Source organism: Bison bison, unplaced genomic scaffold (genome assembly GCF_000754665.1).
Source record: "Bison bison bison isolate TAMUID 2011002044 unplaced genomic scaffold, Bison_UMD1.0 scf7180017864297, whole genome shotgun sequence".
Taxonomy (NCBI): domain Eukaryota; kingdom Metazoa; phylum Chordata; class Mammalia; order Artiodactyla; family Bovidae; genus Bison; species Bison bison.
The window spans coordinates 7,526,332-7,553,875 of record NW_011494869.1 but is presented as its reverse complement, the minus strand read 5'-3'; the positions used below and the strand labels follow the sequence as shown (position 1 = coordinate 7,553,875).

Here is a 27,544-nt window from a genome sequence, read left to right as displayed (position 1 = left end):
TTTTAAATTTTGTATTTTTAACACACTGTTGTTCAAGGTGTCAAACTAAAAACTGACAAGTCTTCTTCCAATCAAGGAGCCACATGCTTGGGGCATTTGGTCAGCCTGTGGTATTTGTGAGCAAGGTCCACAGCCTTCCGTCCTTGTTGAAAGGGGAAAGACCACAAAATTAAATTCCAGTGATTTCCCATTTTCTTAACTCCATTGAAAAGGTAATTTATTTCTTCTTTGGTAAAGTTTTTACGAATTCTTCTTTTCTCTGTAATTAATGAGAATTGTAGAATATATTAGTACTTGCTAAAAAAAGAGATCTTGAGAATCAAATAAAAACTTATTCTAAGGATATGGATTACACAGTGAGAAAACTTCATGCCTGGGCTACTCATCATATGGAAATCCACTTCAAATGAAAACAAACAAACAAACAAACTCTGAGCACCTACTATCAACCTAGATGCTATCACTGTGATCCTGCAATAATTGTAACTTAATCTTACGATAATCAAGAAACACAAAATTTTATAAACATTTGGTTGTTAACTCTTTCAACATTTCTGTGAAGACAGTGAACCACTTACCTGTCTTACAGCTACAGTCTTCCCAAAGGGCTCCATAACTTCATAGAAAAGAATATCAACACTTGTTACTTTAATTATCATGCTTGATTAATATTTTTAAAGGATTAAGGGTCTCTTTTGAAATTTGACTTAAAGAACATGTTCTTTACCTATATGAGGGCTCAGCTTGATTAAAACTAAAAAAAAAAAAAAAAGCAAACCAACCAGGCTGCACAAGGAGGAAGTTTTATCTGGTTTTTAGGGGTAATTTCTACAACAGAAAGAATACACAGTTGGTATCCGTAAACAAATATTTTCTAGTCATGATTACCAGGAAATACTCTTCCTTTAAGGCTTTTAATTCATTGTTAATGCTGATGAGGAGGAGTTTTTGTATTTCCAAATAAGGCTGCTATTCACTCTAGTAGGACCTGGAATAACTGCTGGGACAACCTTAGAAAATCTTGCCTTTGCAGGTCAGGACTGTTAGTCCATCTCTCCTAAGATAGAAGCCACAGTTCAGATCTCTTAAATCAGAAGAGAAAAATCTTAGCAGCAGAAGGCCAAGAAATCAATGAAACAATGTCTAATTATTATCAAATGGTATTGCTTAGAATGTCAGATTCATGAAGACTGGGATTTTTGTCTGTTTCACTCACCATTATGTCCCCTGTGCCTAAAATTGTGTCAGACACACGGGAGGTGGTCAATAAATATTTGTTGAAAGAAAAAAAAAGTTACTACTGGTAAAAAGTGTTTTAAAACTTATCACTGGGACTTCCCTGGTGGTACAGTGGATAGGAATCCACCTGCCAGTGCAGGGGACACGGGTTCGATCTGTGGTCCGGGTAGATTCCACATGCCTCAGAGTAACTAAGCCAGTGTGCCACAACTGCTGAGCTTGTGTGCTGCAACCACTGACGCCTGTGTGCCTAGACTCTGTGTTCCACAAGAGAAGCCACCTCAATGAGAAGCCCATGCATTGCGATGGAGAGTAGCCCCTGCTCTCCGCACAACTAGAGACTGCCTGCACGCAGCAACGAAGACAAAGAGCAACCAAAAATAAAATCATATATATTTAATATATTTTAAATATAAAATTAATATATATATATAAATTTTTTAAAAACTCATCAATAAAGTTACTTCTTACTTTTGGGTCTACTGGAAAACTGTAGTTCTCCAAGAAATAGATGATTTCAATTTGACTTGCTAAATGATCTCAAAACTCATTATAATCAGAACCAGATGGGTTATTATATCATTCAGGATATTGGGTCTTGGGGTGTTCATGTAGAGCCCATCCCCACTTTTCTACTGCAGTTGCCATTTCAATGACTTCTAACTTAAATTAACATCTGTGCTCAACTCCTCAAAGGTTTCTGCAGCAGAGTAGTGGGCAGCCTACAAGGGGAAACAGCTCTCTACATCACAAGGCTCCCTTCTGTGGCTTCTTTAGTGCTCTTTTTTATACTGATTGGGCATTAGAAGAAAACAGGGGGAAGAAAATAGCAGGGTAAAGTAGGCAAGAAGCCTCAGTTTTAGACTTATTTTTCAATCCATCCTAAAAAAGCCTTGTCCCCAAGACTCTTTTAAATACTTAGATGCTGCAATGGTCCCTTCTCAAAAGAACAGTCTCAAATTTGAGTGTAACCTATAACCAAATGAAAGGTAATGAATGTCTCTAGTATGAAAGGGATATTTATTAAGAGGGGGAAAACAGTACATCAAATATTCCTGGCCTACTTGTAAAAGAGATATGCATGCATACTAAGTCGCTTCAGACATGTCCCACTTTTTGTGATTCCATGGACTATAGTCTTCCAGGTTCCTTTGTCCATGGGATTCTCCAAGCAAGATTACTGGAGTGGGTTGCCATGCCCTCCTCCAGGGGATCTTCCTGACCCACGTCTTCTGCCTTCGCAGGCAGGTTCTTTACCACTAGTGCCACCTGGGAAGCCCCATAAGAGATATAAGACCAATCTAATCCTCCAGATGCCTAAATTTGAAAAAAAGCAGGCCAACTTATTATTTGATTTTAACTAAGCAGTTCTAACCTACAAAAAAGATGTAGGTGTTTATGAGTTGAAAATGATTCTAACAGTATTTAGGATCCCTTTGTATAATCAATATATAGGAATAATTATGTATATTTCATGAGGTTCTGCAAATGACTTTACTATGAAAAATGATTATCAAATATTTTCAGTTGTTTTATATTTGCTTTTAAGACATGCTGCTGAAGAAATTCTATTGTTAATTTGATGCCAATTCCTTGTCAAAGACAAGATTTCCAACTGCACCATTTCTATGGAAAAATATGTATTTTCTAACAGTTTCTACAGAAAATATTACTTCAAAAAGTGGGCTACCCTATACTGGTATTGCACTTAATTTTAATTTATATGCAGAAATTTTAATCTTGAAAAAGACCCAGTTATAAAAAGTAAATTTGAAATTTCTTTCAAGGTTTTGGCAGTGAAAATGGCCAAACAAAAGTGAGTGGCAAAATGTTTTCTGGATGGATCAAGTCCAGACCTCTTCACAATAAATAACAGAATGACTCTATAGATACTAATGGCTATTAATTTCTAGGTTACTTTGACAAGTAATGTACTCAATTGCTTACTCTTATTCTGCAGGTACTAATTCCATATGAACAGAAGAAAATGGTAATGTTCTTTAAGTCTCATGATAAATTTGAAATGGTGATAAACCTGAACTGTTAACCCTGTAGTTTAAAAAAAAACTATAAATTAACTCATAGTTTGAGAAGTATATTAATTTTTAAGCAGGGATCTAAGCTTTATACTATTTGTCTTTTCAATTTTGATTATCTGAAGTGCTAAAATAGAAATGTGATACAGAGGAATGAACTGGGGGTTCTGAAGAAAGACAAACTTGCATTTGAATCTAAGTCCTGCCATTTGCTCACTGGCAAATTTTGGCTATTCAGGGATTTTCCTATTGCTATGCAACCGAAAAGAAAAGAAAGTAAAGTGGAAATAAAGTAATACCTTATCTTACAATTTTATTTTATGAAATAAAGGAAATAATGTCTATAAAACACCTAATACATAATGGGTTCTTAATAAATGTTAAGTTTTTCCTGCTCCTTCCCCAGCTAGAAAGCAAGAGATGAGCGAGTGGCATGAGGAAGGGAGGAGCGAAACCTCTTTTCTCAGGAAATATGACTCTTATCAGAGCCAAGGGTTATTATTTAGAAGCCATTAATGATGTGACTGAGAACAGTCATTGAGCTGTTCTATTTCAGGAATATATGAAATTTATATTTATTTAAAAATTAAGTATATTCACTTATTCTTCCAGGGGTAGTAGGTTCACTACTGAGTTGACGTCTTCTACGTGGGGTCAGCAGAATTTCTGAAAAATACGAAAACATTTAGCCTACTTAAAGTATTAATCTGAGTAGTATCACAATTCCATTAGTATGATATTTCCTTTTTCCCCCTTCTAATGGGACTCCTTAGGTGGATTAGGAAGAATTTTTAAACCACCAGAGACTAAATCTACTCCCTGGGAACATTTTAAATTATGGTTGCTCAGAGACAGATTTTCTTTTCAACACTTTTTGTACCCTTTAGCTTTTAATATACTTAACGTTCTAGATCATAGTTCAGAAGGTACAGTCATAATTACAGTTTTTAAACTGCTGAATTAATTACTTTTGTTACAGATAAGTGATTTCCTTAGTTCACTTTTATATCTGTCTTCAGCTTCCACAATGACTTTGTGACGATCACATTGGTATGGGCAACAGTGCAAGAGCTTGCTAAAATTTCGACTATTCAGGGATTTTCCTACTGCTATGCAACCTAAAAGAAAACAAATTAAAATGATGCATAGATGTTATAAAATATTTAATAACAAATTTATGAAAGCAAATATCTTTATGATAGTAACAAGTGAAATCAGGAAGTTAATTATAAATACATCAAGAAACTCAAAGCCACATCATATGAAAAAGTAAAGACAACAAATACAAGTGTTGCCACAGAGGTGTAAACACTTATGGTGATATAGGAAAGGAGAGTCTAGCTTGGTCTAATTCTGAGCAGGAGTCACTGTCAGGGAAGATATCCAAAAGAAGTGACCCTTAGGCTCAGTCATTTTTTTTTTTTTTTTTTTTAATATTATGGAACACTTCAAATACATGAGAATGAATGGAAAAGAATAATGAACCACCATGTTTCCATCATCTAGCTTCAACTATTCTTAACTCATGACCAATCATATTTTATCTTTCTCTACCTACTCAGCTCTGCCTTCCTGTACACACTGGATTATGAAGCCTGGAAGTTGCATTTGAGTATTATTTCATATGCATTCTCAACAGATAAGAACTCTTTAAAAAGTACTTATTTTGTCTTATTTTTTTAAACAGCAAAACCACTATCACACCTAAGAAAATTATGCTTAATGTAATCTAATATCCAGTCAATGCTCAATTTCCCCATCATTTTAAAACTTTCTTTTTATGGTCGGTTTATTTGAATCATGATTCAAACAAGGTTGACCATTACATTCAGCTGATATGTCTCTTGAGTTTCTTTTAATCTATCAATTCTCCTCTCTTCCTCTTTGTCATTTGCCTGTTGGAGACACCAGGTCATTTGTAATGTGCAGGTTCCCAAAGTTAGGGTTTTGCTGATTACATCCTAGTTGTATCCTTTAAAATGTTCCTGTGTGCCCAAGAAACTGTTAAGTAGATCTAGATGACTGATTAGATTCAGATTAACTTGTTTTTAGTAGAATTCCTCTCAGGTAGTACTGTGGACTTCTAACTGCATCATATTAACAGACACATAAAGTCTGACTATCTTTTTTTAAATTTTAACATTGATCAGTAGCTTCAGGTAATGTTAGCCACATCCATACATTATAAGGTACTCTATTTGCCTGTCACCTAAAGGAAAAGTTAGCCAGCAAAAAGTTGGCAGGGATGAAGACATTTTAAATACAAAGAACATTTTCAAAAGCACAGAAGAGTGAGAAAGTGTAGTGTGTTCAGACAATCATAGGTGTCATGTGTGGCTAGAGTATAGGTATGAGAAGTGTGGGAGAAAAGTTGAGGCTGGTAAGGGTTGCCAGGGGCCAATCAATAAGAGTCTTGAGAACCATCCTAAGGATTTTTAGCTATCTTCAAGTCAATGGGAGAACTGAGGGATATTTATCAAGCAGGGATATGATGTAATTTGTCTAACAGAAAGTTCAGCTGAAAAGTAAGAGAATCAGTTGAGGGATAACTCAAATAGTCCAGAAAACAAATGTGGGGATTCTGAAATACAACATTTGCTGGGAGAAGGCAGAGATTTCTGAGGTAAAATTGATGAATAATGAGCTATTAGGGTAAAAGACGGAGAAGGCAATGGCACCCCACTCCAGTACTCTTGCCTGGAAAATCCCATGGACGGAGGAGCCTGGTGGGCTGCCGTCTATAGGGTCACACAGAGTTGGACATGACTGAAGCAACGCAGCAGCAGCAGGGTAAAAGAGATGTTTAGGACAATGCTCAATTGTGATAGATCGAATGGCAGAGTCTGGAATAAGCATGGCACATTTTGGGTAGAACAGATGTACAGTAAAATTTTACAAGTGGAACAAGAACAAAATTCCACACAATTTTGAAAGCCAGGCAGAGAGTTTGATTTGGTGAGTTACAGAGGAGCACTGAGGGTTCTTTACCCTGGTAACATGATAAAAAGCACACGAGGAAGAGAAGTTAATAGCACTATGCATGACCTGGGGGTTGGTGAGACTTGAGACTGAAAGACTGCTGCAGAGTTGCTGGAGTAATTGAGGCATGAAGGAAAAGAGGCCTGTGTGGGAAAGAAAGAAAGAACCAAATCTGATAGACTAGAAATAGGGGGTGTAAGGAGAAAAGATAGTTATAGATGACTCAATGTTTGAAATTTGGGGGGCCAGAAGAATAGTGGCAATATTAACAAAAATGAAGACGCTGGAGGGAGGGCAGTTTAAGAGGGAGAAAGTTGTTGTGTTTTGAATATATTAAACTTGAAATAACAAGATATTAAAGTGAGTATGTCCTGGATACAGGTGGAAATGGCAGAATGTGGCTATAACCCAAGGTACAAGTGAAGTGTGGAGATACAGATTTGAAATCATTGGTAAAATGAGAGATGATACCAAAAAGTATATGTTGCAGCAGAGTTGAGTAAGTGCTGTAGATTATTTAGTGGGGGAAATACCTGCAGAAATCTGGCAGGAGGAGAAAGATCAAGGAATAACAGATGGCTCAGTAGTAAAGAATCTGCCTGCCAATGCAGGAGACAGAGACACAGGCTCGATCCCTGGTCAGGAAGATCCCCTAGAGGAGGAAATGGCACCCCACTCCAGTATTCTTGTGTAGGAAATTCCATGGACTGAGGAGCCTGGCAGGCTATAATCCTGCAAAGAGTTGGACACGACTGGTGGAAAACAGAACAGTAGTATTTTGAGCCTAATGTGGATTAGCCTCAATTTTCTCCAAAGGGCAGAGTGTGACAATAATAGTAAACAAAGAGCAAATGCTTGGATATGAAGAAGAAAGGATGGAGTAGGCACTGAGGACCCCGAAGAAAAAAGAAATAATGGGACATGGAACACTAGAAAAACTTATAAATTTACTATAAATATAATAGACAGTTAATGTCTATGATTTTCAGAACATAATCCAGAATATATACCTATTTATTGATTCTCTGAAAATACAAAAAATGTTTACCTTACTCAGTAAAGCTAAACTTATAGATGGTGACAAAAAGAGAATTATAAGGTAATTTTTAAAAACTATTAGCTGTGTTGATGCATATGAACAAATATTGGGAACACAGGCTACTGTAGATAAAAGGTATTAATTTGCATTTTTATGACACCCATGATTGTTATTTCTCCAAAGGGAATGAAGTTTAAATCACACTGGTAGAACTATTACAAATTCTAGTTAACTTATGTCATATAAACTTTAATTATGAAACAATTACAATTAAAAAAATACTTACCTGAGCATCTATACCTCAACATTTTGGAACAACTGTCTGTTTCTAGAAAACTGATGACTTCTTTATTTATTATATCTGAACATAATGTAAATGGATCTGGAGAAAAAAATGCAAAATGCAAGGTATTTTTGATTAGTAAAAAGTATGTGACATTTACAAGATTTATTAATTCTGAAAATTTTTATAAACTGTAGCCCAGGACTACACATCCGTCATCCTAGTGGATAAACAGAAAGGTTCTGGATATTAACAAAAGGTGACTGAAGCACTTAGTTTAGAAAGAGAGGTAGAGGCATGGCTTATATGTCAGAGAGAAGATATACCAATGTACATTTTTAGCTATATCACTTGAATATGTTCAACAATCAAAGAAGAAACATTTTTAGTCATACCTGTTACTGGTAAGTGTTGCTTTGTGTTTTGGGCAACAGGAGTTGGGTGTTTAAAAATATGGTCTCTAAAAGAAAACAGACACAAGATTACTGTAAGTAAACACTGGTGTGTGAACAAATGTTTCTATATAAGCAGAGTTTGGCAGACAGAAGGAGCTGGCACCAGGATCTACCAAAACTCACCAAATTCTGCCAAAGTATGGAATGCAGCAGTTACATACAACCTTGTTTCTAAAAGTGGAGTTAATTATTATATATAAATAGATAATAAGGACCTACAGTATAGAATGGGAAACTAGATTCAATATCTTGGAGTAATGTATAATGGAAAAGAATCTGAAAAAGAATAGTAAGTGAATCACTGTTGTACAGCTGAAACATTGTAACTGTAACATCAACTCTACTTCAATTAAAAAAAAAAAAAAGTGGAGTTAAACAAGACTCCAAAGGGCAATAATACCGATGTCAGCAGAAACATGGGGAAAAAAAAAGGAAAATAGGAAAGAAGAAAAGCAAAAAAGAGGAAATAACAAATTCAGTGGGCCAGAGGGCAAGAAGGCTGGCGCAAGAGCATATTTCACTAATTCCCAATTCTACATCCCTAAGAAATCAAGTTAAAATTACATGAAGAATGGTTTGGAAAAGGAAAAAGGGAATGTGATGATATAATCCATCTTTCTAACACTTGGTTTACCCTACAACCTCCCAAAACATAGCAGCATCCTCTTCAGTCTCCCTCATAGTCCAGTAACTATCAGAAGAGCAGAACGCAAGATAGGTTCTTGGAAGAAAGCCTATGATTCCAGGTCCAGCCCCATAGGCTACCCGTGAGGGAGAAAGAACATGTACAGGAGAGGAGGTACAGGGAACAAATGAAAAGGTGAGCCTAAACCAGATCTCATTCACACCTTAACCCCATTTATCAAATTAAACTTACAAACTGGCTTTTGCCAAATTGCTGATTGAGTATCAATATGTGCATCGTTATTTCAGCTATAGACATTCAGTTTAAGTTTTCTGAGTATCCCTTCTAAAATTCAAATATGACTGTGCCATTTGATTTAAAATTGTCAATGGCTCCTTATACCTTGTAAGTTAAAACAGAAAATCTTGCGCATGACATGCCAGACCCTAGATGAATTGGCCAAGACTGTCCCATCCAAACCCCTTTCCCAAAACTTCCTACATTAGGTTCCTCCCCAAAACCATGTTTTATCATTTCTGTATCCCAGTGCTTAAAGAGTATAGCACATTGTACTACAGGGACACACACACACAAATGCTGAATAAGTAAATAAAAGTTAGAAACAATTATTAAATTATACCTTGACTGAGAAACAAAGTTCTTTTTTTCAGAAGTTGTTTCTTCACATAGGTTTTGTTTGCAGCTTGAATTGGCTGTACATAAAGTCTTATTTTGCCCACTCTCCCTATAACAAGCATTAACTGGATTTGCACTCCGTAATACCATCTTCACTTGATCATCATTTGTACATGCTTTAGACATGACTTTATGGGACTTAGAACCATGTAGCTTTCTAGCCTGGCTTTTATCTTTATCCTCTGCTTTGGGAACACCACCGCTGCTATCTGCATGGAGGTGTTTCAGTGTATCTTGAATATTTATGTTCACAGATGAAACATTATTCTTATAATTCTCTCCTTTTATATTTTCCTATAATGTAAAAATAAGTAAATAATTTCAAAATAATCATTTGTTTTATAATCCAAATTACACTCCCTTTAAATAATATATAAAAAGTTTATGATTGTCAATAGAATATACATTATAAAAGATGAAGTTTACATTAGGGAGAAAGGGGACATTGGATAGTCAGATGGGAACATATATCTCACAGTTTACACAAAAATAAAGTCAAAATAAGTCATGTATGAATAGATTCAAGCAGTTCAAACACCTGTTGTTCAAGGGTCAACTATTACTTCTCCATTCTTTCTCTTTCTCAAACCCTTACTATATAAATGATAGATCTCATGACTCTATCCTCCATGTCTCTTATTTTTTCAGTCATTATTTCCACTTTTTAAAATATTTACTTTAAGCTGCTCTACAGTTGTGGCACCTAGGCTTCTCTGTAGTTGTAGAGACCAAGGTTCTGGAGTGCCTGGGCTCTGCCGTCTGCAGCAAGAAGGCTCTCTAGTCGTGAAGGCCAGGCTTAATGCCCGCGTGGAATGTGGGATCTTAATTCCCTGACCAGGAATTGAACCTGCATGCACTGTATTGGAAGGGGGACTCTTAACCACTGGACCACCAGGGAAGTCCTTCATTTTCACTTTTTAAAAATATTTTTTTTCTGTGTTCAAGGATGATTCCTCAAGTATTACTATTGAATTTTAAATTTAAAACCATAAAAATAAAAATTAAATTTGTAAGAAAAATATTTTACCCTCCAACTTCTATTATTAAAAAAATTTTGAAAAAAGTTCTGTATTATTTGAAACAAAAAAGCCAACCTCATTTCCTTCTGTTTCAAGTTCTTCTATTCTGTGTAAAATTTCCTTTGCTTTCTTCCAATAATCTTCAAGATTCTTCTCTTTCATATTTATGTCCTTTAAATGCTCTTCATTTTTATCAAAAGAATATTCTCCTAGGCTTAGAGATAACTTCTCAGCTTTGAAATATGGAAAAAAAATAGTGAGTTTATCCATTACTAGAAATGCTATTTGAACACTTGAAATAAGGACAAACTCATACCCCACAACCCCTTCTCTAAATTTTGCACATCCAAACCATCTTAACTGCCTAATTGGTAATGAAACTAAGTGGAAAGAAAGTGCTTGGCAGAAGTTGAGGACCCGAAGAGTCATAAAATAGACTTTACTTTTCAGAATTATAGGGAAAAAATAGCATGAAAACATGTTATACCAGGCATATAAACATGCTCAAGTTTATGCATACTGGTTTTAAAGTATTTTTTTAACACAGTTTCCACAACTGTGGATTATAGGTTCCTTCCTATAATTTTAAATTTTTTTACGTATTGTGGCTGCAATTTTCCTTTCAAAAGACCAAACTCCTTTTCAGGGCTATTTCCGCTATGCTCCAGCCATCAATTCTTGGATGCTCCAGGTTGTCTCCTCTCACAGGACCTTTGTGCCTCACTGTTGCTTATGCTTGAGACACTGGACCAAGACAAACTCCCTTCTTTTCACCTAATTAACTCTACATTCAGATCTCAGGTGAAAAATCACTTCCTCCCAAAGCCTGTTCTGCTCCAAGTCTAGGTCACTGTCTTTTATTACAGGTTAAGATCTGTGCTCCATCCAATCTTAACCTTTGCATTAATTTATAATAATATATTCATCTACTTCCTATTTCTCCAGTTAAACTGTTCTATGAGCACATAGACTGCTGTACCTTATCACTGTCTCCCTAAAGCCTAGCACAGTGCCTGGCAAATAAGAGGCACTCAAATATTTTTTAAATAAATGAAAGTACTTTATATTATGATTTAATCCTAAGTCACCTGTAGCCCTCAGATTTAAGTCCTACAACTAAATCTGTCCACAGTGCATTAAATAAGTGAATTATCTATACTGTTGCTCCCTTCCACAGAAGTTTTTTTATATGCTGTAATACTCTAGCTGTCATGTCAAAATTATATAATCTACTTTTCAAATGTAAGAGGAGGCTGGGAGCTAAAAAGCAGATGTAAATTCTCTTTCAAAAACTTTGGTAGGTATTTTTTTAAGTAATAGTAAACTTACTAATTTTTTTGCAGTTGTGAAGCACAAAAGTGGCAGCTTTGTTTAGTTCCTCACTCTGAGATTCAGTTAAGGCTTGTATCATGAGTGGAAGGCCATTGTTTTTAAAAAAGTCATACTGATTTTCCTCTGGAAAACACATCAAAAATTAAAGTAGAAAATAGTTATTTCATCTTTCTTTTGGGTGTGCCATGGGGCTTACGAGATCTTGGTTCCCCAAGCAGAGATCAAACTGATAGTGAAAGTGCCAAGCCCTAACCACTGGACCATCATGGAATTCTGAGAGTTATTTTATCTTAAACTATATGCATGAGGTCATAATTCTTTCTTATGATAATTATCAACATAGTTCAAATTTTAAAATACAGAAAAACAAAGTTTCAAAAGTATTTTCAATTTAGAAAATAATCTACTTACATAAGATACCTACGTCTCATAAGTGATAATCTGTGAAATACAGCCACAGAGTAGTGTCATATCTCATAAGAGTAAATGAACTGTCCTCACTTGGTTTAAAAAAAGGTTTAGTTGCCAATTATACCGCAATTAAAAAATAAAAATTAATAATTTTAAAGGTATGCTGCTAAGTCGCTTCAGTCATGTCTGACTCTGTGTGACCCCATAGACGGCAGCCCACCAGGCTCCCCAGTCCCTGGGATTCTCCCGGCAAGAACACTGGAGTGGGTTGCCATTTCCTTCTCCAATGCATGAAAGTGAAAAGTCAAAGTGAAGTCACTCAGTCGTGTCTAACTCTTCACGACCCCATGGACTGCAGCCCACCAGGCTCTTCCATCCATGGGATTTTTCAGCCAAGAGTACTGGAATGGGGTGCCATTGCTTTCTCCGTTTAAAGGCATAGTAAACCCTAAATTATATACAGGTGAAGAGAAAGTATAGAGAAATAAATGAATGGAGAGAATGGAAAATGAGGGAAGAGAGAGCAGAAGAAGCAAGAAAGCACAAAGAAAGGGAAATGGAAACGTGGGAGGAGGAGAGAGAGAAAAGTGAAGAAGGTTGGAAAGGAGGCAAGTGAAATGGCAGGAAACTAGAGGGAAAAAATGAAAGGGGAAGAGAAAAAATAGGAGAGAATGATAAATAGAGAAAGAAAGATAGAACTTTCTGAAGATTTTCAACAAGGGAGAACAGGATCATATCTGTGCAGCAATGTGAGGAATAGAATGAAAAAACGGAGACAGAAGGAAGAGGACACAAGGAGGACTCTCTTGCAAAAACCCTGATGAAAGATGTTGAGGGGCTAAGGGCTTAAGTTGGGAAAGTAGCACTGGAATTGAGTAGAAAATGATAAGGAAGGATAAACAGATGTATTCATAGAACCACAGGTCTTAGTGACTGACTGAATACCATGGATGAAGAAGGATGAGGAGCAATGAATGACTGGCTAGGGGACTAGGAGAAAGGCAACAGTACTTTTAAGTTGGGGAGGAAATAACAGTGTATTTCCACTCTACTGTTTTAATTAACATGCTAAATAAATCCAGTACTTACCACAATCCTCTGTACAATGACCAAGAGTAAGTATGACACTAAATTTTTCTCCTGAATCCAGATTGTCAAGAAGCAGCAATGCCAGAAGTTTTGAAACAATGTGGTACTTGGATAATACAACACCAAAAGTAGCTTAAAAAGGGGAAAAAAAAGAACAAGTACAAACTTACAGCTTATCCCTACCTATACATATTTTCCAGATATTACATATACTATTTTTCAGATCTTATCCTGGGAGAATGATATTATATATCTACATAGTATCTAAAATTCACATCTCATATAACATGTAATATATATGTATGACTATAAACAAATGCATTATAATAAGATGGAGGCTTATAAAGCCCTCATTAATTCCTCTTCCCATACTAAAGACATTATACTAAAGCAAATTTTTTGAAGGATGCTTTCTCCTAAGTTGTCCTGTATAGTGCTGTGAATATGAAGTAATAATACTACCTTCCCTAAAAGCTGCTTACTCTCATCTTACATACCTTGTCTTATCTAGACTGACAGTATAGACCTTCCTATGTAATCAATTCCTGCCTGTCATTGAAATACACTACTAGCTGGTCGTGGTTCTATTGATGTTAATGATGCAGTGAAGCATACTTGAATCTATACTGAGATGTGAAAAATTCAAGAAGTTACACTTCTCATGGGTTGTTGTTGTTTTTTTTTTTTGCAGTTTTTAAAAACAGAGTTCAGAATCCAATAGTCCTGATAGCAACAAAAAGGTTGTGAATTCCTCAGAGGACTATGTCGTAATGATTTTTTTATCTCTAGAGCTTACATAGAGCCTAGCACATAACTGAATTTTTAAAAAATGATCTACCATTTTTTTAAGTTATTTATGAATTTCAAGAACTGCTTATTACAAAATTTGTGGACTATCATTCTTCAGTATTTGTACATGTGAGAAGCAGCTATGAGTTCTAGTCTAGTTCAGCCACTCAGTTGTTATGGTAGGATGAGTCCAACTCATACTTACCAGATAGAGGCATACCTTAATTCTTTACATCATTTTTTAAAATCTATAGCCATAAGTTCTAGTCTGGTTCAGCCACTCACTAGTTGTGGTAGGATAAGTTCCTCTCATACTTACTGGATAGAGGCATACCTTAATTCTTTATCTCATTTTTTAAAATCTATAAATCGGACTTTCCATTCCCTATGTCTCCAAAATGTCCCTTGATTTCTAATCTTTTTCATTTAATGCTGCTTTGTAAGTGAAACAAAGATTTAAGACTGACAGACTCTTCTCTTGATTCTATCATCAAATCTGAAATCAGAAGACCTAGATTTGAATCCTTAAGGACGTCATAACCTCCATGAGAAAATAAGGAGTCGGACTAGATAATTTCTAAGTTTCTCTCCCCCTTATGAGAAACTAGAAGTCCAATCCATGTTTGTGTTCAATACCATTTCAACACTCACCATGCCAAATTCAAACAAAATGCAACTGTGGAAAAATTACTAAGCATTTTCACTCACGATTATCAGCGATGCATGCATCCACTGTCTTTGTCACCACCACTGCAAGTTTAGCACTGAAAGGAGTCTTGTGTGAATCAGATTCCAGTTGCACAAGAACTTGAGACAATACATCCAGTCCACCCACAGATATAAAGTATTTCTGAACATAAGCTTAAGGAAAAAAGTAGCAGAACTATTAATACTTCAAATAAGACAAGTATATGGTTTCATTAAATTAACTTGTACTAAATATAACATTAACTTGACTTTTAAAAATACTTACTAAAAATCCCAAAATTAAAGAATGAAAAATCTAATCCTTACCTATGCATGTACATAATCACAAGACTGATTCTATTTACTTATACAAGAAACTCATTTCAACATAGTACAACCATATGTATAGTATAGTACTTCTTTCTTGTATGTTAGACATCTCATTTCATTGATCAAGAACTGGTAAATTTTGCAAGAATGATATTAAACTCAAGTCCTACAAGAGCTATAGATTCATTTATTTAGCTTGGTATTACAACCAGCAAGCTGCCTATTTTCTGAATTCCAAAATAACTCATTCCTCAGATTGGCTAAATCAACAAAAAACAAAGTAATTTAACTGTTTCAAAAAAACCCCACATATTTCATCCATCTTATTTAAGTAAGCCTAATTCTTTTACTTCTTAGAGCATAAAAGTATAACATATTACTGAGAGTCATAACAACTATTCCAAGCAAAGATTCAATGACAGATACATTTTTTAAAAGCCTTCAGTCTTTTGTTCCCCTGTTGAAAATGATTCTGATGGGTAAGTACCCCATGGGTCTATGCATTCAATAGTCTCTATAGCCCCTATCCAAGCAGGGGACATATAATCAATGGATATATGGGCTAATGATTATAATTCTGTGATAAACCTTCTTTCCGGTCTACCCTAGAACCACAAATTGAGCCAGGATGATTTAAACACAAAAAGTACTTTTTATATTAAAATTGTTTAATAAAACACAAAGCTCTTAATCTAAAAAAAATCATGTTCAAAAATTTCTATATCTGGGAACAGACTGTTAGGAAATGTTATTTAAGGCTATGTAAACATTTTCAGTTTCTCCAATTTCCCTGTGGCTTAGATAGTAAAGAATCTGCCTGCAGTGTGGGAGACCCCAGTTCTATCCCTGAGTCAGCAAGATCCCCTGGAAAAGGAAATGGCAACCCACTCCAGTATTCTTGCCTGGAAAATTCCATGGACAGAGAAGCCTGGTACACTATAATCCTGCAAAGAGTCAGACACGACTGGTGGCAAAGAGTCGGACATGATTGACCAACTTTCATTCATTCATTCATTCAGACATTTTCAGTATTACAGGGACTCCAAAATAGGTTTTACTAAAAAGTATTTTCAATTATATTCTATGTAATGAAAAATCAGACTTATAAGCAGAACATCCTAGTCTACACTTGTACAGAGTATTTAAAATTGTAGTTCAGTCACTAAGTCGTGTCCAACTCTTTGCGACCCCAGAGACTGCAGCATGCCATGCTTCCCTGTCCTTCACTATCTCCCAGAGTTTGCTCCAACTCATGTCTATTGAGTTGATGATGCCTCTAATCTATTTCATACCAATCCACTGAGAGTAATATGTTCCTCTATGTATCATTCATTTAAATTGGTATTTAAAGAAAGAGGAAATGTCAAAGCATCATGGAAATAGGTTTCAATTTTTGAAATTATATAGAGATATGTTCCTTTGCATGTGAGCATGTGAAAGACAACTATTTGCTTTAAATATCTGAATATAGATATACCACCAGCAATGTGTGAGAAAGTTCTAGTTGTTCCACAACCTCAATATTTAATGTCACTAGCCTTTTTACTTTTAGTCATGCTAGTGAGTGTATAGTGATATCTCCTTGGGATTTTCCTGGGCACAAGTTCTTTATCAGATGTACATTTTGCAAATATTTTCTCCCAGTCGATGGCTTGCCTTTTCACCTTAACAGGAACTTTTGAAAAATAAAACATTTCGATTTCAGTGAACTCCAAATGATAATTTTTTCTTTGGTGGCTCATGTTTTTGTGTCCTAAGAAATGTGTATCTACTCCCAAATTATAAAGATTTGTTCCTGTTTTTGCCTAGAAGTTTTATAGTTTACTTCTTATATTGAGGTATATAGATCATTTAAAGTTAATTTTTGTAGATTGTGTTAATTTTGTATACCAGCTTCCCTGGTGGCTCAGATGGTAAAGAATCTGCCTGCAATGCGGGAAGGTTCAATCCCCAAATTGGGAAGATTCCCTGGAGAAGGGAATGGCAACCCACTCCAGCATCCTTGCCTGGAGAATTCTATGGACAGAGGAGCCTGGCGAGCTACAGTCAATTGAGTTGCAAAGAATCAAACACGATTGAGCAACTAACACTTCACTTCACTTCATACTGTATAAGGTAAGGGTTGATATTCATATTTCACAGATAGGTAAATACTTTTACCAGCATCATTTATTTAAAATACTACATTTTCCAACACAGAGTTACCATGGCATCTTTGTAGAAAATCAACCATATATGTGTGTGTGTATGTGTGTGTGTGTGTGTGTGTGTGTGTCTATTTTTAGGCTCTCTATTTTGTTCCATTGATCTATACCTACACTTACACCAGTACTACACTGTTGATTACTGTACAGTACAATTTTGTCCTTCTTCAAATAAATTTTACTATCCTAGCCCCTTTGCATTTCCATGTAAATTTTAGAATCAACTTGTCAATTTCTACAGAAAAGCCTGCTGAGATTTTGATAGGTAATACTATGAATCTAGAGATGAATTTGAGAAGTGACATTATGACATAATTGAATCTTATAATCCATGAGTATGATATCTCTCCCATTAAGTTTTAATTTTTTTTTAATCTCAGCAATGTTTTATAGTTTTCAGCATATATATATTCCACATATTTCACTAAATATATCCCTAAGTATTTTGAGTTTTTTATATTATCATAAATGATAGTCACTTTAAGTTCCTAATTGTTTCCATATGACCTTGTATCCTGCAACTTTGCTAAAATCACTTATTAGTTTTGTAGCTTTTTGTAGATTCTTATACAATCAGGTCACCTATGAATAAGTACTATATTTTCTTCTTTCTTTTCAATCTCTATGCCTTTTATTTCATTTTTTTGCCTTATTGCACTGACTTGGATGTCCAATTAAATAAAGACAGTGGCCATCCTTGTCTTCTTTCCAATCTTAGGGGAAAAGCATTAAGTCCTTCACCATTTAAGTGTATTAGCTATAATATTTTGTAGAGGCCCTTTATCACATCGAGAAAGTTCCCTTCTGTTCCTAGCTCACCTAGGAACAGACAATCTTTTGTCATGAATGTCATGAATGAGAAAGTTCCCTTCTGTTCCTAGCTCACCTAGGAACATGACAATCTTTTGTCATGAATGTATGTTAAATTACGTGAAAAGCTTTTCCTACATTTTTGAAGATCATATTTTCTTTTCTAGTCTATGAATATTGTGAATTTCCTAATGTTAAACCAACCTTGCATTCCTAAAATGAATGTCACCTAATCAGAATACATTATCCTTTCTATATTTTGCTGGATTGATTTGTCAATATTTTGTTACGGGTGTTTACATCTATATATATATAGGATATTGGCCTATAGTTTTCTTGTAATGCTTTTTTCAAGCTTTAGTATGGAAATAACACTGGCCTTAAAAGTTTGTTGGGAAGTATTTTTTCTACTTCTACTTCTTGAAATAATTTATGTAGAACTCTTTTTCCTTAAATGTTTGGTAGAATTTACCAGTGAAGCCTTTATGACCTAGAATTTCCTGTGTTAAGGTTTTAAACTACAAATTCAATTTCTGTGTTAGATACTGAATACTCAGGTTATATATTTCTTCTTGAGTGAGCTTTTGTAGCTTGTCTTTCAAAGAATTTGTCCAGTTCACTTCAGTTATCTAATTTAGTGGCATAAAGCTATATTCCTCATAATTTGGGCCTTCTCTCTATTTTGTGATTAGTCTGGGTAAAGGATCCATTTTACTGATCTTTTCAAAGATCTAGTTTTTGGTTTAATTTATTTCTCTATTCTGTTCTTTTTATATTTCATTGATTGCTAATGTTCTCTTTATTATTCCCTTTGTTATGCTTACATTGACTTTAACTTGTTTTATTATTTAGTTTCTTAGGTGGAAACTAATATAATTGATTTGGGACCTTTTTTCTTTCCTATGCAAGCCTTTCCGTCAAAAATATTGTGTTTTCATCATCATTAAATTAAAAACATTTCTAATTTCCTTTGTAATTTTTTTTGACTCATAGGTTTGTGTTTTTGTTTTGATGTGGGTTTTTAGTATTTTGTTGCTTAATTTCTAGATATTAGGAACTTTTCTAGATGTTTTATTTTTATTAATTTCTAATTTTTTCAGAGAACACTCTGTGGGTTTTTATAGTTTTGCTATGTTTTTCTATGTATAAGATTTTAACTTATACAATAGTAAAATGCATCCAAAACGACCCAATTTACTTGGAATTCATTAATTAATTCAATAGGTTATGCTTTGAAATATAGTTCTTCAAATAAAGCCTGGAGAATAATGAATACTTACTGTTATTTGCAAGAGTGAGTCCAATAAATGAGCAAATAGGGCGAATTATCTCAGCTTTCATGCAATTTATCAGCCAGTCATTAGCATGCGTAAAAAGTGAGCAGCAAAGCATTTGATTTTCATCTGAAAGGGATAAAGGCAATCATATTTTAGTATACTTGGAAAATATCAGCTTTTTATTTGTTTTTAGTCTTTTTTTGTATTTAAATATTTGAGATAATTACCATTTTGAGGATTGTTGACACAGACACAAAGAGTACTACACACTGAAGACCACAACTGATAACTCTGAAAAGCACTTTCATCTGACAAATTCAACTCATATTTTGAAAGAACAGTCCTATTAGGTTAAAGAGTAAAGAAAGTAATTAATACATATGTGTTAAGGTATTAAGCTATGAATAATTAATAAGAAGAAACATATATTTACTTACTTGAACAACTGTGATAGAACTGAAATACAACCTGTTTCTCTCACAAGTGTCTGTCCAGTCCCTTAAAAAAATTGCCATGTATTACATGAAAGATTTCTGTTTAGAAAATAATTTTGCACAAATGGAAAACAACATTTAAGCAGTACTTTTAATAAATAACTTTCAGCCATTTAAAAGTATTATAAAGTACAATACAGAGTTAAAGTAGGTAAAAAATATATAATCAAGATTATTATGGAAAATGTATTACTTATGCTTAGAGAATGACAGTATTCAAATTTCCTCTAAAAATCACAAAACATTTATTTTGCATAGTTCTGTATTATAGTACCAAAATATGCTCCAAAATAGAAAAAAATAATTTAAAATATTAAAAACTGAAAAAATAAAATCTAGAAGCATTTAAATGCATATAAAATTTCTAACAATTTGAAGATCTAAATAAAGCAACAAAAAAATAGCCTTTAGCCTGAGCAAGAGGTATACAGGAACACTCTATATAATATCTTTGCAACTTTTTGTGAAGCTAAGATTATTCCAAAATAAAACTAAAACAACAAAAGCAAAGTAAAACTTTAGCCAAGAGCTACATGAAATTTAAGGTCATTGCTGACTGATATAATGACCTTAAATCTGATGATAACTGAATGGCCAATTCAATGGAAAATCAACCCAATAAATTCATTAAATGGGGCTTCCCTGGTGGCTCAGCAGTAAAGAATCTGCCTGCCAGTGCAGGAGACGTGGGTTCGATCCCTGGGTCAGGAAGATCTCCTGGAGAAGGAAATGGCAACCCACTCCAGTATCCTTGCCTGAGAAATCCCCTGGACAGAGGAGCCTGGTAGGCTATAGTCCATGGGGGTCACAAAAGAGTTGGACATGACTTAGTGTCGAAACAACAATTCATTAAATGCTTCTCTTTTGCTTTTAATCCCATTCCTTTTCAATGCTAGTTAAATAATACAAATCACTTTACTATTTTTTAAATTAATAAATATTAAATAATTAAAATCATGCTATATTGTCTTTAGAACCAGTAGTTCTAAAAAGTTAGTAAGGTTTTAAAAGGCACTGACTAGAATAAAAAGATTAATACTGTCCCAATTTATTATTTTAAAAAATATTTCTATAACATAAGAGAATGTACTTACTGTTATTTGAAACCAGAACCAAAATAACATAGACAGACATTCTTTTCAAATTTGTGTTTGAATCACTGTTAGATAAGAACCAAGTTAAGTCTTCAAACAATTCTGAAGTACACAAAGTCTGCTGACAGTAAACTGAAACATGAAAATATAATTTTAATTTCTATGTATTAGCACAAACAAGTTTTAAAATATGCTGAACAAAATATAAAATTGCCACTATGGATGGTTCTCAACCAAGTCTCATTTCACTGACATTCATCAGTCATATAACAAATTCTGACAAATTTAAGTGCTTACTCAATTAGCAGACCAAAGAAGCAGTATTTTAATCAGAAGGACTTGACCTAGCTCTAAAGCATGTATTGCAATCTCATAGAATTTTCAGTAACTACATTTCAAAATTAAGCCTAACAAAATATAAGATAAAACATGACCCAAAAATTTGAGGAGAAGTAACAAAATGTAGCCAAAAAAAATTAAGAAAATTCAGAAACCTGCTTTAGAAAAGGGGGTAAATGATAGTTGTGCTATTTTTAAAGACTCTTCTAGATATAAAAATATCTTTCCAAAAAGCAAAAATGATACCTACCTGATAAGGAGGGGTTCGTTGGTGATAATCATGCAATAAGCAGAATTGTAAAACATAATTTGAACACATATATCCAGTGTCTAAAACAGTTTTTAGACACTCTCAAAGGCAAAGGCAATGTCTTATTTATCCCCAGTGCCTAGAGCATAACTTATTCTCAAAACAAGTGATGAAGTTAATAGATGAAAATATAAGAATATAAAGTTATTTGACAAATTGATGGTTTAGATTTAACTTCATTTCAGGTACACTACAAAAAAAATATTTTTGTCAGCCACACCCAAAACATGGAGAAGGAAATGGCAACCCATTCCAGTGTTCTTGCCTAGAGAATCCCATGGACAGAGGAGTTGGCAGGAAACAGTCCGTGGGGTCGCAAAGAGTCGGACACAACTGAGCGGCCAAGCACCCAAAACATCTTTATCCACATACAAGATGGTTGTGGGTTACCTTAATATTCTGATTCAAGTACCCAAATATACAGACAGTGAACAGAATAGAAAAACTAGAGATAGACTCACTAAGTGATAGTGGCTGCATCTCAAATCAATGTGAAAAAGATCTACTTTACAATAAGAAGAGTTGGGATAGCTGGATTGCCACATAAAACTGGAACCATTCATCATCTCATACCCCAGGAAAATACAAAAAGAATAAAATATGCAAAAGTAAAAAATAAAGTCACACAAGTACCAAAAGAAAACGTGGGTGGATTCCTCTATAATCTGGGAATATGGGAAAACTTCCTCCGATTCAAAATTCAGAAACAAGAAAGGAAAAGAATGATGAATTTATTTTTATAAAAATAAAAAAACTTTTGTATGGCCAAAAAAAAAGGGGGGGATAAGCATAGTAAAAGACAAAAGTAAAAAAATGTTTCCAACTATTGGCAAGAAAAAAATTATGAAAGATTTCGAAATGGATGATAACAAGTACTGAATGTCCTATCTAGCCTTCTTTCTAGATTATTTGTGCCTTTTACTGTCTTTGGGCTATTTCATAACTCTAGAAAACTGATAGTGACCCAAGTTATTCTTGTCCACAGAAATGCAAAACATTTTGACCAGTAGAATGCAACTGATCTTTGACCTGCAGACACTGACTAGTTATGTACCTGTTCATAATATTCAGCTTTCCCAAAAGTCTACAGCACTGTTTTTTGCCATTACTTTTGAAGCAGTTTTAACATTTTACTGCTTCCCTCATTAGTTAAAAAGTTAAATAAAATATTTGGCATGCATTAATTTAAATAAAACATTTGGATAAAACTATCCAGACATGTAAAAAATTTAATTCTAAAATTATACTTCAATAGTTTGTTAAAGTAAAACACAATGCTTAGGAAAGTGAAATAAAGTTTTCATATTTTACCATTTTGCTCTGCAACAGCTCCTAATGTATATAAGGCTGCTTCTTTTACCATACTATGTTCACTTGACTTTGCAAGATTTTTCACAAACATCAAACCACCAATTTCCCGAAAATAAAGACCTGCATTACCTGTAAAATGTGCAGACAAAACAAAGAAGATTTATTATAATTATTCTTTTAAGGACAATAAATCACATGAACATAGTAACATATAAAATAACTGAATAGAAGAGAAAGAACAATGCATATTTCGTATATCACAATACTACAAAGAATCACAAACAAAATTTCACTATCAAGTCTTACTGTTTTGTTGGCAAATTGAATGAATAGTAACCAAAGCTTCCTTTTGTGAAAAAGCATTGTCCATTTGATACTTCAGACACTCCAATAATAAGTTCAGGTCAGTCTTCACTTCTAAAGAACAAAAATTTCATTATTTTAAACATTTCCTTTCAAAAACTAATCATTTAAGTTTCACCCTCAAAATACATATTTTTGTTTTTTAAATAACATGTATTACTTTTTAAAAATCTAACAAGGACTAAAAATATGTAAAAAAAAGATGCTCCTTAAATAAAACAACTTGAAATGAGCTTCTTATAATTATTTGATTTTCCCCTCACACAAAATATAGGAAAAGAAAATACAATTATTATTCTCTTTAATTAAAGCTGCTGCTGCTGCTGCTAAGTTGCTTCAGTCGTGTCCGACTCTGTGCGACCCCATAGACAGCAGCCACCAGGCTCCCCCGTCCTTGGGATTCTCCAGGCAAGAATACCGGAGTGGGTTGCCATTTCCTTCTTCAATGCATGAAAGTGAAAGGTGAAAGTGAAGTCGCTCAGTCGTGTCTGACTCTTAGCGACCCCATGGACTGCAGCCTATCAGGCTCCTCCATCCATGGGATTTCCCAGGCAAGAGTACTGGAGTGGGGTGCCATTGCCTTCTCCGGTAATTAAAGCTACTTTGGTTTAAATATTTATTTAGAATGAACTGAATGAAAGTGAAATACAGTATATTAGAATTGGTGGGATGTACTAATTGCCTGATGGTCCAGTAGTTAAGACTTAGCACTTTCAGTGCTGGGGCCTGGGTTTGATCCCTGGTTGGAGAACTAAGATCCCACAAGCCATGAAGCATACACACCTCCAAAAAAAAAAAGAATTTGTGGGATGCTACTAAATCAGTGTTTAGGAGAAATGTGTAATGCTAAATGTCTACATTATAAAAGAAGAAAGTCACATATTAATGATCTCAGCTTCCACCTAAAAGAAACTAGTGAAAGGGTAAGGAATAAGCAGAAGGAAGGAAATCATAAAGATCCAAGCTGAACTGCAGAGCCGGGTCTTTGAGGACATCAGTAAAACCAATAAACCCCTAGACAAACTGATCAGGAAAAAAAAGAGCAAAGATAAAAATTACCAATATCAGACTGAGACAGATGCATCAACATAGCTTCTAAAGATATTCAAAAGATAATAATGATCATGTACAACTTCATACCTACAGATTCAATGACTTAGGTGAATGGACAAGTTGCTTCAAAGAAACAAATTACCAAAACTCGCCCAAGAAGAAATAAATATTATATATATATATATATATATATATGAAACAGATTGAAATCATAGTTTAAAACCTTTCTATAAAGAAAACCCCAGGTTCAGATGGCTTCATCCGTAAATTCTTCCCAACATTTAAGGAAGAAATAATGTCAATTCTACACAGTTTTCCAAAAAGTTTCAAAAGAAATAATACTTTACAACTTATTTTAGGAAAGTATTATTTCCTCATTCTAATATTAAAACTAAGTCATTAGAAAGGAAAAAAGAAAACTACAGACCAATATCCCTCACAAACATACATGCAAAAAACTCTAAACAATTTTAACAAGTTGAGTTCAAAAATAAATTAAAATAATAATGCATCATGACCAAATGAGTTTATCCTAGGAATGCAGGATTAGTTTATGATTTTAAAAATCAATGTAATACAACAAACTAAAACAGAATACGTCATTTAGTATACGCAAAAAAAGCATTTGATAAAATAAAATTTCATTTCTGATCTTAAAAAAAATTCAGCAAACTTGAAATAGAAAGGAACCTCCTTAACCTGATGAAGTATATCTACCAAAAACCCTACAGTAAATATCATACTTAGCAGAGAAAGAATTCATTCTTTCTCCCTAAGGAACAAGACAGAGATGTTTACCATTGTACTGGAGAAGCTAGCCAATGTCATTCTATTTAACATTCCATTTATCATTGCACTAGAGAGTCTAGCCAGTGCCATCAGGTAAGAAAAAAGAAAAGGCATCCAAATTAGGAAGGAAGTAATAAAACTATCAGTATTCACATACGACATGGCCTTCTATGTAGATAATCTGATGGAATCTGCAAAATAGCTACCGAACTAATAAGTGAGTATAGTAAGGTTTCAGAATATCCACTAATATGCAAAAATCAGTAACATTTCTATATACCAGCAATAAATAATTGGAAACTGAAACTCAAAACCAATGCCCATTAAAATGGCATAAGAAATATGAAACACTGGAAGTTCCCTGGTGGTACGGGGGTTAAGACTCTGTGCTTGCATTGCAGGTGGTACAGGGTTGATCCCTGGTTAGGGAACTAGGATCCTGCACAAGCTGTGGCCAAAAAAGAGAAAAAGAAGTTTTACTGGCAAAAGATGTGAATTACATACACACTAAAACTAAAAAATACGGTGAGGTATTAAAGAAGACTGAAATAAAGGAAGTGATACACCTTGTTCATGGGTAAGAAGATTAAATACTGTTAAGATGTCAGTTCTCCCCCAAATTGATCTAGAGATTCAGTGCAATCCCAACAGGCTATTTTGGTACAAGTTGACAAGCTGATTTAAAAATTCATACGGAAATGCAAAGGACCTAAAATAGCCAAACAATTCTGAAAGAGAAGAGTAAAGATGGAAGACTCAACTGTCTTTAATTTCAAGACTTAATACAAACCTACAGTAATCAAGAGTATAGTATGGCATCAACAGATAAACAGATAAATGAAACAGAATACAGTTCAAAAATAAACCCATATATAGGAGTGGCTATTTTTTTTTTTTAAAAAGGCAATGTAGAGAAGAAAGCATAGCCTTTTCAACAAATGGTGTTGGAACAACTGGATATTCATATTCAAAAAAACAATAAAACAAAGCTTGAATCCATTATTCACACTGTATACAAAAACTAATTAGAACTGTAGTTCTAAATGTAAAATTTGAAACTATAAAACTTAAAAAAAAAAAAAATATATATATATATTTGGCTGTGCCACATCTTAGTTGTGGCATGAAGGATCTCCTACCTTCTTCTGGAATGTGGAATCTTTTAGTTGGAGTATGAGGGGTCTTTTCAGGTGCAGCATGCAGGATCTTGTTAGTTGTGGCATGCAAAGTCTTAGTTGCAGCATGTAGAATCTAGTTCCCTGACCAGGGACAGAACCCAGCCCCCTACAGTGGAAGTGTGAAGTCTTAACCACTAGACCACCAGGAAAGTCCCTTCACAAATTCTCTTATCTCTGTACCTCTTATACAATCCTTAACATTACAACCACCCTCTAGTTACTGCCATATATCTTCAGATAAGCTCTGAAGAAGAGCAAGCTATTCATGGGAATCCCTGGTGCCTCAATGGTAAAGAATCTGCCTGCGATGCAGGAGACGTGAGTTTGATCCCTGGATCAGGAAGATCCTCTAGAGAAGCAAATGGCAACCCACTCCAGTATTCTTGCCTGGGAAATCCCACAGACAGAGGAGCCTGGCAGGCTACAGTTCATGGGGTTGCAAAGAGTTGGACATGACTTAGCAACTAAACAACCACCACCAAGCTATTCATACTGTCTCCAGATTATTTCCCACCCAGACCTCAATATACTGCAATCTGGCTGAAATCTATTAAGTTTACTATTGATAAAACAAATTAAGTCCAGTGGATACTTCAGTCATCATCTGTGACATTTAAGACTGAGCCTCTTGGGTATGAGGGTAATAAGAAGGCCTTTCTCAAAGCATTCTCATAAGGCTAATTTCCCAAATACCACATTCCTGTCTCTTTACCTTTCTGAAATGTTTTTCTTAGTCTTTTTTGGGGGTGGTCCTCTTCCTCAGCCAAACCCTGATGTGATGGGGTCCATCGGGGAGTACTATTTCCCAGCCTATTATATTTTAGTATTTCCTCTCTGGTTAACCTCCTCCATTTCCATGAATTAAATTTCCATTTTTCTGAAGACAAGTCTGAAATTTGCTGGTGGTCCTCTCAGGTTTCCACTGTTATTACATATACCTCCATTGAATCAGCTATCATATGGTATTCTAATTATCAGCATGCCATCTCCCATTAGAATGTCAGTTTCCTGAAGTCAGTGTGACTGGTACAGACTAGATGTTTAATAAATATTTATGTAAATTACTGAATAATTCTTTCAATTCCTGGAGCCTGTCAGATAATCTGCAGTATATTCCACAAATAGACTAAAAAACAAATCCCAGATATATGATCCATAAATTTCTCACCTTGTATTTTCTTTGTGTCCTCACTTTCCATGCTTGTCTGCATTCTTTTTCCTTATATTTCATCTATAAGATAAAGGTATTCTCTCAATTTAAATCTATTTTGAGATTTCCAGAAGTGCAGTATGCAAAGGAGTAGGAAAAGAAC

General features: G+C 34.5%; 1 protein-coding gene across 1 annotated transcript; it reads right to left on the bottom strand.

The window, feature by feature from the left end:
• Positions 1-71: 71 nt before the first annotated feature.
• Positions 72-27,544, bottom strand: CCDC79 (coiled-coil domain containing 79). Its single transcript, XM_010851126.1, has 17 exons — positions 27,400-27,544; positions 23,155-23,265; positions 22,849-22,977; positions 20,889-21,020; positions 19,738-19,798; positions 19,528-19,643; positions 19,304-19,426; positions 14,701-14,853; positions 13,204-13,335; positions 11,701-11,826; positions 10,447-10,604; positions 9,297-9,646; positions 7,972-8,036; positions 7,580-7,675; positions 4,244-4,393; positions 3,876-3,941; positions 72-259 (listed from the first exon to the last, which is right to left on the bottom strand). Exons 1-17 carry the CDS (start codon positions 27,440-27,442, stop codon positions 72-74), a joined length of 2,199 nt encoding a protein of 732 aa, XP_010849428.1. The 5' UTR covers positions 27,443-27,544.

Bases quoted from the DNA above. Each gene is read 5' to 3' on its own strand.
- CCDC79 (XM_010851126.1), bottom strand. From the start codon at position 27,442: ATGCAGACAAGCATGGAAAGTGAGGACACAAAGAAAATACAAG. The intron at 23,266-27,399 runs GTGAGAAATTTA...TTTGTTCTTTAG, and splicing joins GGACACAAAGAAAATACAAG to AAGTGAAGACTGACCTGAAC. The intron at 14,854-19,303 runs GTAAGTATTCAT...TTTTTCCTTAAG, and splicing joins ACTCACTCTTGCAAATAACA to CTTATGTTCAGAAATACTTT.